The following is a 12,622-nucleotide window of genomic DNA, read 5'->3' on the forward strand; positions in this document are numbered from 1 at the left end:
GTTTCTCTTCAGACGAGATCGTGCTGCAGGTGTATCCCAGCAATCTAGATGACGCACAAACAGCTGGCAGACTGATCACGGGGAGAGACGTGAATGAAAGCAAGTATATGTCAATGGGTTCAACGAGCACAGGCTGTGTGGTGGTTAGTGGGTGTGCTGGCCTGTGACTTGGGCAGCCTCGAAACCAGCTGTGGGGCACTGCCAAGCTGAAATGCAGAGAAAGAGGATGGGGGACCCTCATTGTAAACTCTATGGCTTATGATGCCTGTGGTTAAAGAACGACTGTGCCTGTTTCATCCGGGGGTGGGGGTGGCTGTTGTGCAGGGTCAGGCAGCTTCTGTCACTACAGATGTTGTCCAGAGGGTGGGATCGCTGTTCCTGGTAACAGCTTGAACCTCCTTCTCTCTCACCCTTTATAGTTTATTGCCCAGGAATTGCTAGTCTTGGGGTGTACAGTCTTCTAACCCCTATCCTGCATCAGCCTTTGTAAACTATTTGCCCAGGGCCACACAGCTGATTTTTCCATTCACACCCATACTCGAGTGCTTAGGCTAAGAGAAAACATCTGGCCTTGCACACAATCCAAAGCAACATACCCCACCCCCACCCCCATGCATGTGAGCCCTAAATCATGCAGATAGCAGAGAAGGCAGTCTCCATTAAGTAATATTGAGAGTGGGTCATTACTTAGCAAAATAAAGCAGAAATATGTGTTGTGCTGAAATTACATTATAGGTAAAGCAATTTTGTAACTAATGATCCTGCCGACGCATTTTATAGGCCACTCAATAAAAGCACACGTGTGAATACTTTTGTTGCATTGTCTTTTTAGCTTGCTCTGTGGCAAGTTTTATGCTATCCCCTTAGTTGATACAATAGGGCATGCTTTCAGTGGAGTGCTTAAGGATTAGATGTATTCTGTTCTAATGGCTCCCTCACGTCTCATTAATAGAGAATTTTGATTTTTATTGGCTCAAAGCAGCCCTGCTTTTGGCTTTTGGCACCCACCACTCAGGCCCTTCTACCAGTTTCAGTCTCAAGTGAGAGCCTGTGTGTGCACACACATCAGTCAGTGGCTTGTGCCTATTGTCTGCAAAGACACAGTGGGAAATGGTCTCTGCCAGGCTGTGTGCTGGAGCTTCAGGCTCTGTTTAAAGTATTTTCACACACATTTGTTTGTCTTGTGTGTCGCGCATGCATTTGCTATGGTGTACAGGAGGAAGTCTGGAGTTGGTCCTTTCCTTCCAACATGTGGGTCCCAGGTATTGAACGTATCAGGCTTGGCCAGAAGTGCCCTGACCTGCCGATCCACCTTGTAGGCCCAAACTTTAGATGCTTGCAGATACTCCGTAGATGCCCTGTGCCACTCAGACAAAGTGAGCATGGAGTCACAGTGATGGTTACTTCTCTACTTTGCAGAATTAACTTTGCATGGGCCTCTGGGCATGCCTATGAGGGGTTATCTTGATTTTATCAATTGATGTGGGTGGGACCATTTTCTGGACTGGGGATGCTGGGCTGTATGAGGTGGAAAAACTGAGTGCAGTATATAAAGCATGCATGCATCTCTCCTTGCTTGCTGAGCATGGATGCGATGTTACCAGCCAACATCCTGCTCCTGCCTCCGTGTCTTCTACACTGTAATAGACTGTATCCTTTTGGAAGCACAAGCCAATACAAATCTTTTCTCCCTAAAGTTGCTTTTGCCAGAGTAATTTTTTTTCACAGCAATGAGAGGGAGACTAAGGCACCAGTTATGTGCTCTTCCTATAGAAGTGCCTTGCAGAGGAGTGGGGCTTTAAAGAGACAAGGTTTAGGTTTGAGGAGAGATTTAACCACTGCTGAAATTTGTTTTCTCACAGCCTATCTCCACCATAATGGCATCAGCGATTCTGAGTTTGAATCAAGTTCACATAAGCAAGATGAATACTTGACTAAGATATTTGGTAAGTTACCTCCTTCTGTGAAAGCTTTAAGTTTTGAAGAAGTCTCCTGCTTGTCCTTGTCTCTGAGGTCACTCCTTGGCTGTCTCTGAGGTAACTCCTTGGCCATCTCTGAGGTATCACTTTGGCTGTCTCTGAGGTAACTCCTTGGTTGTCTCTGAGGTAACTCCTTGTCTGTCTCTGAGGTAACTCCTTGGTTGTTTCTGAGGTCACTCCTTGGCTGTCTCTGAGGTAACTCGTTGGTTGTCTCTGAGGTCACTCCTTGGCTGTCTCTGAGGTCACTTCTTGGCTGTCTCTGAGGTAACTTGTTCTGCTCCTTCAAAGGGAAGTTAAGCCTGTTGTCTTGTGGCTAGAATCTGTTCCTTTAAATGTTGGAGTCCTGAGAAAATAAGCAGTAAGTGGAATTCAAACACCAAGAAAGGACTCTGCTTCTCAAAGCAGGGGAGAATAGCCTGGGTGACTGGAACAGGCCAACCTGCCTACATGCTTACACCCTGGGGCGTGTGGAAAGACCTTTGCTTTAGGACTTCCGACAGCCCTACAGAGCTGCCTCATCGTTCCCTCTGAAAGAAACTCTTGCTCAGGTTTTGAGAAAGGTGAAGATCCAGATGTCACTTGACAGGATTGGAGAGCCCCAGAATCTGTTCCTTTGCCAAAACGTCAGCAGAGCTGGCAAGAATTGTCTTCTTTCTTTTCTTTTTCAGAAGCTCTTATTATTATTTTTTTTATATTTTTATTAGGTATTTTCCTCATTTACATTTCCAATGCTATCCCAAAAGTCCCCCGTACCCTCCCCCCTACTCCCCTACCCACCCACTCCCACTTTTTGGCCCTGGCGTTCCCCTGTACTGGGGCATATAAAGTTTGCAAGTCCAATGGGCCTCTCTTTCCAGTGATGGCCGACTAGGCCATCTTTTGATACATATGCAGCTAGAGTCAAGAGCTCCGGGGTACTGGTTAGTTCATAATGTTGTAGAAGCTCTTATTTTTAATCTTTATAAGTATTTTTCTCTGAAGGGCATAAAGTTTGACATATAAAATTAAAACCTCACTTCAATTATTCAAATCTATTTAGTCTTTAACATTTATATAAACTAGATATACTGACAGACTGTTATTATGTGGGTGTTATTTATTTTTAATATTTTCTCATACAACATATTTTAATCATATTGTTTTCCCTTTCCTAATTATTCCTAGATCCTAACTCTCAACTCTCTACCCACCCAACTTCATGTTCTTTTCCTCTCAAAAAAATTAAAAAACAAAGCCCAAACACACACACACACACACACACACACACACACACACACACACACGTTGCCCATTTCATATTGGCCAAGTGCTCTTGAACCTGAGGCCTGCTCTGTAGTATGGTTGATATACCCAGTGTCATTCCATTGAAGAATACTGCCAGGACAGCCAGAGCTACATAGAGAAACCCTGCCTCAAAGGAAAAAAAAAAGAGAGGAGGAGGAGGAGAAGGAGGAGGAGCAGGAGGAGGAGGAGGAGGAGGAGCAGGAGCAGGAGGAGGAGCAGGAGGAGGAGGAAGAGGAGCAGGAGGAGGAGCAGAAGGAGGAGCAGGAGGAGAAGCAGGAGGAGGAGCAGGAGGAGGAGCAGGAGGAGGAGGAGCATGAGGAGGAGCAGGAGGAGGAGGAGCAGGAGGAGGAGCAGGAGGAGGAGCAGGAGGAGGAGCAGGAGGAGGAGCAGGAGGAGCAGGAGCAGGAGGAGGAGCAGGAGGAGGAGCAGCAGGAGGAGGAGCAGGAGGAGGAGCAGGAGGAGGAGCAGGAGGAGGAGCAGGAGGAGGAGCAGGAGGAGCAGGAGCAGGAGGAGGAGCAGGAGCGGGAGCAGGAGCAGGAGCAGGAGGAGGAGCAGGAGGAGGAGCAGGAGGAGCAGGAGGAGGAGGAGGAGGAGGAGTAGGAGGAGGAGGAGGAGGAGGAGGAGAACCTGTCTCAAAATACCACACACAGAAAAAGAAAATTTCTGCCGGGCGGTGGAGGCGCACGCCTTTAATCCCAGCACTTGGGAGGCAGGTGGATTTCAGAGTTCGAGGCCAGCCTGGTCTACAAAGTGAGTTCCAGGACAGCCAGGGCTATCCAGAGAAACCCTGTCTCAAAAAACCAAAAAAAAAAAAAAAAAAAGAATATTGATTCCCCTCCTCTGAGCAGCTATTAATTGCAAACAGCTTCTTGGTTAGGGTTAGGAATTGCAACAGTTTCTCTGTGTTGGAATTTTGTCTGGTTTGAACTTGAACATGTCTTGTGTACGCATTCACAAGCTCTCTGAGTTCATACGCGCATCAGACCTGCTGTGTATGGAAAATAATACTGTCTTGGAGTCTTCTATCCCACCCTACCCCCCCCCCCCACTCCCACTCTTATAATCTTTTCTTCTCCTCTTCTATACAGCTCCCTGAGCCTTGGGGAGAGGGAGTTTGATAGAGAAGCCCCATTTAGAGCTGAGTGCTCCGAGGTCCCCCACTGTCCAGCTGTAAGTCACTGTGTTAATTACCATCTGTTGCAAGAAGAAGCTTGCTGAGCTGGAGAGATGGCTCAGCGATCCAGAGCAGTGGGTGCTCTTCCAGAGGACCTGGGCTCGATTTCAGTACCATGCTGTGGCTCACAAACATCTTTAACTCTAGTCCCAGAATATCCAACACCTTTATCTGGCCTCTGGGGGTATTAGGACTGCACAAAGTGCATAGACATTCAAGTAGGCAAGATATTCATACACATAAATTAAAAATAAAGAAATCTATAAAAAAATTAAAAAAGGAGTGACTTCTCTGGAGAGGATGGAGTGATGCCCGGGTCTACATGTGTAGCACTATGTCACCAGGAGCCATTTTGTTGCTATGTTCATTTAGCAGAATATTAGTAGTAGCTTTCCTCTAGGTCCTGGGATCTAAACCTTCCTAGTTTGGTGACCCACCACCATAAAATTATTTTTGTTGCTACTTCGTAGCTGTAATTTTGCTACTGTTGTGTACTGTAATGTAAATGTCTGTTTTCTGATGGTCTGAGGTGATCCCCGAGAAAAGGTCATTCAAACCCCTGAGGGGTTGTGACCCACAGGTTGAGAACCACTGCTCTTGAGCTGTGAGCTATCTAATCTCAGATTCTTGGCCTCAGTAGCAGTGCCAGTTATGAACTCCATTTTATGGACTGGGCCATAAACCCAGTTTTTAAAAAGTAGTTGATTACTCCCATAATATCTGTACCAATATTGCATCGGGGATATGTCTTGTGCACAGGTCGATATTGTAGCTTTCAGGGTTCACAGATGGGCAAGATGATGGTAATTTTTCTGCGCTGGTAGGGTGTAGAACTTCCAACACTCTGAATGCCAGCCAGTAGGGGTGAAACTTATGGTTGAGCAACAGCTCAATTTTTGGGGGTTAATGACAGAAGTATGTGGTGTCTTCAGCAATGGGGTCTTACCAACGGGTAGAAGAGGGTAACCAACAGCCATTGTCAATAGCTTGTAATGTTTTGGGGGAAGTCTGTGGGCCAATAAGTCAAAAGGATGCAACCCATTCCTATACTGGGGTTTACCTGGTAGCATATCATGTGTAGTTGGGGTGTTGTACCCTCACTATATGGTGTGGACTTACCACATAATGGGGAGAATTGTCTTAGGAATTGTTGGGAGGAGGCTTGTCAAATTCCTACAGTGCCTAAGAAGAGGCCACCAGGATTTGGGGTTCTGCTTTGGTCTGGTGTTGCTTTAGATCATTGAAGGGCTAGGACAGCAGGAATATACTGTACTATAAAGCTCTCCAGGCTATGGAGGCTTCCAGACTAGTGAGGAACTTACAGAGGTAGGTCTAGAGAGATGGATGTCTCAGCAATTAACTGTATATACTGTTTTCTCTGAGACTGACTCCTTGTCTCCATATCAGGTAGCTCATGTTCGTCTGTAACTCCACAAGAATACAAGTCTTCTGGCTTCTGTGGGTGGCTGTACTCATGTGCAACACACACACACATACACACACACACACACACCCCTGTATATACACACATACACACCTATACATACACACACCTATACACACACATACACACCTATACATACACACACACCCCTATATACACACACATACACACCTATACATACACACACCTATACATACACACACACATATACACACACATACACACACACACACATGTCTCTACCTTAAAGAAAGAGGAAGACGCTGTGTAGGGTGGGGAAAATGGCTGAGCAGTTAAAAGTGCATGCAGTGCAAATGTGATGATCCGTGTTCAGTCCCAGAACCCACGTAATATAGGAGAACAGGCTGCAGGGCTATCCTCTGGCCTCCACACTTGTCCCCTCGACAGGTGTGCCTGTGCTCACATACACCACCTATAAAGAATTAGCCTTTTTTTCTTCTTTTGCGAGATAGAAACTTGAGAACATCTTGGTCAGGCTACTGGCTGACCTTAGAGATTGTAAAACAGGCAGGGCCCATACTTACTAAGAAACACACATTGTTCAAAATAGTTTGACAAAATTGTAACTATGTAGTCCTAGCTCTTAACTAGCAAGCAAGGACCAGCAGCCCCCTGAGAAGGGGAGGATAATATCAAGAGTTAGCAAAACACAGCTCCTCAAACGCTCACCTTAAAAACCAAATTACAAAGCATACAGGGAAGCAGGCATGTAAGGTTCATTCACAGGAAAAGGGAATTGGAGGTCTACCCATTGACAGCATCAGAGCTATTAACTTAGAGGTGAATGAATTAGATAAAGACAAACGCAGGGAGAAGAAAACTAGACGAGCAATATATGATGAACAGAGCGAGAACAGAGCGAGAGTATTGATAAAGAGGGGATGTAAGCCATTACTCCATACCTGGAGCCCCACCTGGAGGGATGGAGGGGACACAGTGAGCTGGGCACTGTGTGTGTGTGCACACGCGTGCGAGCGCGTGTGTAAAAGTTCCAGCCTTGGGTCATAAAATAAGGCCTTAATTAAAACCCAGAGGTGGGTGGCAGGGAAGGAGTAAAGGAAGGAGGGGAGATAAAGAGAAAGGCGCCAAGGAAAGTGGTGAAGTTAAAAAATAAAGCACTAGCTGGGCAGTGGTGGCCCACACCTTTAATTCCAGCATTTAGGAGGCAGAGGCAGGGGAATCTCTGTGAGTTCCAGGCCAGCCTGGTCTACAGAGTGAGTGAGTTCTAGGACAGCCAAGTCTATACAGAGAAATCCTGTCTCTAAAAACAAACAAACAAACAAACAAACAACAATAAAAATGAGAACTCCCTAGAAGAGTTCACCAGCAGTTCTGAATAGATAGGAACTGGGTAAACAGTCTTGAAGATAAGACACTAAAATATTTGCTCTGAAGAGCAGAAAGACAGACAACAATAAGGAAATGCAACATAAGGGCCTGACAGATACGTACTAGGATGCAAAGCAAGAGATTTCAGAAAGAGGCCAGCCAGGTGTGGTGGTGCATGTCTTCAATCAGAAAGCAGAGACCAGTGGATCTGTCTGAAATGCCCAAACCTGGTGAAAGACTTGAAGAACTGCACATAAGCAGCTGAGCAGGAGCCAAGCTCAGTTGTCAACCTGAGCCAACTCTGGTTGTTGGTTCGGTCTTCCCAACCCCTATGAGTCCAGGTTAGTTGAGTTTTCTTGTGGTGTCTTTGAGCAATATTTTTCAAGACACTTACAGGACAGCAGATGCTTCTGAGAGGGTATAGTGAGTGATTTTGCTGATAACATGATGAATCTGAGGGCGCATCTCTGGCATTCGTCCCTCGAGAGATGATGCCAAAATAAATAATGCACACTTTCTTTTATATGGGAGTGTTGGCTCTTAAGCTTTAGATATGTTTCAATTCGAATAACCACAGAGGTTGTGTACCTAGGAAGGGGTCAGTGGGGAGGTGGAAGGTCTTCCAAGGAAGGGGAAATACAGCATTCTCGAGATAATTAGGGAGATCTAATGGGTGGGGGATGGGGAGGGCAGGGTAAAGGAGGAGACATGAAGGAGGACGGCTAACACTAAAAGGCAAAGCCAAATGGAAACCTAGTACTGTAGAAGCCTTTTAAAAATGTAAATATATGAGAGGAATTTACATGGCATCACTGTATGACGAGGGAGACAATGCCTCAACTAGATAACAACATGGCCAAGTAGCACCTTCAGCACCAGGAATGGGTTGCATCGATTTGATCTGTTGGCCAAAGGGCTTCCAGAGATGCCTCCAACTATCCAAACATTGCAGGCATCTCCAAGGCAATGGTTACTCTCCACGACCCGATGGTTAGGCCCCTTGATGAAGGTAAAGCTTACTTATGTCACCAAACATGGCAAAATTGAAGCTAGAAGTTGTATCCCTACTAAGTAATGTCTGTGGTGCTGAAAGGTACCTCCCTCTCATGCTACTGGAAGGAAAAGAAATCATCAACTTCACCAAGATAGAAACTCTGTAGCCTACGACAGGGACTTGCCTGTAGGACAGAGCGGTACAATCATGGCACAGGTGTCATGGGAGTGACCAACCCCCTTTTGACTGTATTTAAGGCTCACCCCGTGAGGTGGAACCCATACCCAACAGTGCTAAAGCGGCCTAGAATCTGAGACTTGGATAGTCATGGGCCTGGGGGAAAGCCTAGTACTGTTATCTCACTAAAGGAACACTAAAAGAAAATGATTCCTGGTGACATGTGGCCACACCCAGGGAGCAGAGCATCACTTAAGCCTATTCAGAGAAGCTTCTCCTTACGGTTGATGGTAACTGACTCACAACTGGATGGTGCACACAGGGTGAGAGACTTTGGCACTCAGCCCTAAACGGGATGTCTTTATCAACCCCCTCCCTTCAAGACTGAGGGGTCTATATGAAAGGGGCAGGAAGACTGTAAGGGTCAGAGGTGGTGGATGAGTCTGAGGGAGTAGTGTTCTCCAGATATAGCAGATCTGATGCCCACATGAACTCATAGAGATTAACAGCACAAGTTCAAACCAGACCACACCCCAGCACAGAGGCCACAAAGCCCCACCCCAAACCAAGAAGCTATTTGCATTTGATTCCTGCTCAGAGAGGGAAAATCAGTTTTCTCCAGTAGAGTGTCACTGAGTATATCAACCTTATTTCAAGGCAGGTCCCATGTCCAGGAGCAATTGGCCAACACAAAACAGACCTCAGTGTGTGTATGTGTGTGTGTGTGTCTGTGTGCGCACATGTGTCCTCTCTTCCTTTTAACTAATTCTTAAAGATTTTTCAAAGTTTGGATTTTTACATTTTTATTTAATTTTTTTTTATGCAAGTATTCTGGCCATATCCTTTTCCCTCCAATACTCCCTAGATTCTCCCAACCTCCCTACCCATTCATCTTCATGTTGCAAAAACAAAACAGGATAAACAACCCAGAACATGAAAATTAAAACAAACTTAAAGAATCAACAAGACATAGCCGGGTGTGGCGGTGCACGCCTTTAATCCCAGTACTTGGGAGGCCGAGGCAGGCAGATTTCTGAGTTTGAGATCAGAGTGAGGTCCAGGACAGCCAGGGCTACATAGAGAAACCCTGTCTCGAAAAACCAAAAAAAAAAAAAAAAAAAAAAAAAAGAATCAACAAGACAAAAAACACCAAATGAAAACAAAGAGCACATATACACACACACTCATGCATACCACACACACACACACACACCACACACACGCACAGCACACACACATCCTTGGGAATGATCTCAGAGCCTTTGGGAAGTGAATGGGATTTTTGATGATTGTTTTCTGTGGGGAAGGAGTAAAATGGTCACATTCCAGGGAAAACAGATGCCTCCAGGCGTTAAAAGGGAAGGAGACGTTAAAACATTAAAAAGTTTCTAGTTAATCCCAAAATGTTAGTAACAGTTTTTAAAAAGATTTATCTTTATTTCATGTGTATGAGTGTTTGCTTGCATGTATGTCTGTGTATTATATGGGTGCAGTGCCCAAGGAGTCCGGAAGAAGGCATCATGTCTTTTGGAACTGGAGTTACAACAGATTGTGAGCCATCACGTGGGTGCTGGGAATCTAACCTAGGTCCTCTGGAAGAGCAGCCAGGTCTTTTAATCACTGAGCCATCTCTCCAGTTCTACTAGTAAGAGTTTTATAAATAAAACTCCTAATGACCGTTTAACATGTTTTGCCTCATTTCTGACTCTTAGCCTCAGCCTGTCTGTATGTATCAATCCTGGAGTGTTATGGGGGAGGGGGAGTCCCAGTGACAGGAACAAGAAGGACCTAGAGTGTTATGGGGGAGGGGGGGTCCCAGTGACAGGAACAAGAAGGAAAGCCGTATCTCCACATATCAGGCAGGGGACAGAGATTTTAGTCAATGTGCTTGGTGGGTGGTGTCCTCTGCCCGGGATATTTGGTGCAATCACGATTCTGTAGTTACGATGGCATCTTAGAGCAGAGCATCCTGCATCCACCGAATTCAGGTTATTCCTTCATGCATCCATGGATGTGCTGAATATGTGCAGTGCAAAATATGCCCACGTGTGTTGCCGTATGCTAATGTGCTTTTGCTTGTTTCTCATCTTCAGATGAGATTCTGTGGCAGGTGCTTTCTAAAGATTCAAAATATTCATCAAAAGAAGATGCAAGAACAACTGCTGAGCCGCTCACGTGGGAAGACGCGAATGAAAGCAAGTATTTTGCCCCTAGATTCACTGTTCATGTGTTCTTATAGGCTGTGTTGTATTGGGTGTTCTATGCTGTGATCTGGAAAAACAACTACTGATGAGTCGCTGCCAGCGTGAAAACTGAAGAAAGTGTCTAAACCCCTTGCTGTAATTTCTGTCAACCATGGAGTCTGTGATATGCAGGTCAGGCATGTTCTGCCATTCTGGATGACATTCGGCAGAAAGCAACTTATTTGGGAGTAGAGTTCACTGTTCCTGGTGGCCCAAACCCTGAGTAGCACGAATAACATCCACTAGACACACTTTATAATTTCATGTACCTGAATAATTTGAGAGAGAAAAATACGGTATTGCATCCTTCCTTGACTACATGGTGAGTTTGAGGTCAGCCTAGGCCACATAAGATCTTGTCTCAAAAAAACAAGAAAAAGAGCTGGAGAGATGGTCTGTGGGTAAGCTCACTGGCTGCTCTCCAGAAGTCCTGCGTTCAGTTCCCAGATCCCATACCATGCAGCTCACAACCACAATTATGACTTCTAGTTCCTGGGTATCTGACACCCTCTTCTGGTCACACACACACATTCACACCACACTAACTGTTAAAAATTCCCAAACTAAGCAACAGTAATAACAAGCAAAAAACCCCATCTTAGTGTTCTGTTGCTGTGAGGAGGCACCACGACCATGGCAAGTCTTATAAAAGGAAACATTGAATTGAGGCTGGCTTACACTTCAGAGGTTTAGTCCATCACCATCATGACAGGAGCATGGAGGCACACAGGCAGACATGGTGCTGGAGAAGTAGCTGAGAGTTCTACATCTGGATCTGCAGACAGCAGGAACAGCAGAGAGACACTGGGCTGGTTTGGGCTTTTGAAACCTCAAAGCCCACTCTCCCTGTGACACACTTCCTCCAACAAGGCCATGCCTCTAATTTTTCTCAAATAGTACCATGCCCTGATGACCAAGCGTTCAAATATAGGAGTCTATGAGGGTCTTCCCCTCTTCCCCTCCATCCCAACAAATACCTTTTAAAATCTTTCTCTTCTCTTCTGTTTCTTGCTCTGGCTGTCCTAAAACTCAGTGATCCCCCCGTCTCTGCCTCCCAAGTGCTGGGATAAAAGGTGTGCACCACTGCTGCCTAGCTAAAATGAGTATTTCTAATATCCTTGACTTTGTTTCCTATCAATATCATGCCAACGATATGTTAAATACAATTGGGCATCTCATCGGTAGAAAACTAGACATACCTTGAGCGAGGCCTGGAGACAATGGCCTAAGGAGTGGGCGAGGGCCAGAACGTCTACTTTTCCCTTGTTACCTGTGTCTGCAAAGCCGCCATGTCCAAGAAAAGATAACAAATCTGAAACATGAAGCTTTTCACTAAACAGTTTTTAGATACAATCAGCCTATTTTTCCCTGGAGTGGCTACCAGTTGTCTCAGTGCCATTTATTAGAAAGTCCATCGTAATGACAGTGGTCTGATATGTTTCCTTTATCATGGAGTAACACCCCCCCACACACACTCTGGGGTTCTATCTGAGCTTCCTATTCATCTCCTTGTGTAACATCATCACACAGTTTTAATAGGGGGCTTAATATTTTAATATTTTGCTTAAACATCTAGTAGAACCCTTTATAGTTTCTGGGTTTTTTCCCCCCAGTGGTTTTCTGGCCATTTTGTATAATACTTTTTCCATATAAACTTTAACACCATTCTAATTTTATTAAAAGCTTGTTTGTATTTTTCTCCATCATTTTGGAAAAACCGGTGTTGAATTATCCCAGGCTAGAAATGAAGATACCATGGACAAATTATCAAGCATGTCTTTGCCTTCTTCAGTGTGTTCCCTATTTTTATCTAGCTATAGGAATATATATATGTCTGTCTGTCTATCTATCTATCATCTACCTATGTCTGTGTGTATGTATATCTATATGTATGTATATATATGTTTCTATGTGTATATATATCTTTATGTGTGTATAAGAATGTTTATTTGCTAAATTATACTTTTATGTATTGTT

At 44.9% G+C, this 12,622-nt stretch overlaps 1 protein-coding gene and 1 long non-coding RNA gene across 7 annotated transcripts in view; one reads left to right on the plus strand and one right to left on the minus strand.

Annotated features, from left to right (window-relative positions):
* Gm33533 overlaps window positions 1-12,622 on the minus strand; it is a 31,945-nt gene that overhangs the window by 10,505 nt on the left and 8,818 nt on the right. For 5 of the 6 annotated variants that reach the window (XR_373319.3, XR_865345.2, XR_865344.2 and 2 more), the window contains 3 exons: window positions 11,845-11,921; window positions 11,324-11,420; window positions 946-2,322 (listed from right to left, as the gene is read on the minus strand). This is a non-coding gene — a long non-coding RNA (predicted gene, 33533). Of the gene's footprint in view, window positions 1-945; window positions 2,323-11,323; window positions 11,421-11,844; window positions 11,922-12,622 lie in introns of those variants that run through there. The other variant, XR_865346.3, reaches the window with a different exon arrangement.
* 4933424G06Rik (RIKEN cDNA 4933424G06 gene) overlaps window positions 1-12,622 on the plus strand; it is a 43,423-nt gene that overhangs the window by 8,816 nt on the left and 21,985 nt on the right. Inside the window, exons 3-5 of the mRNA NM_001374322.1 lie at window positions 13-99; window positions 1,863-1,946; window positions 10,496-10,597. Coding sequence (NP_001361251.1) covers window positions 13-99; window positions 1,863-1,946; window positions 10,496-10,597 — 273 coding nt within the window. The remainder of the gene's footprint in view (window positions 1-12; window positions 100-1,862; window positions 1,947-10,495; window positions 10,598-12,622) is intronic.

This window comes from Mus musculus, chromosome 1, assembly GCF_000001635.26.
Source record: "Mus musculus strain C57BL/6J chromosome 1, GRCm38.p6 C57BL/6J".
Taxonomy (NCBI): domain Eukaryota; kingdom Metazoa; phylum Chordata; class Mammalia; order Rodentia; family Muridae; genus Mus; species Mus musculus.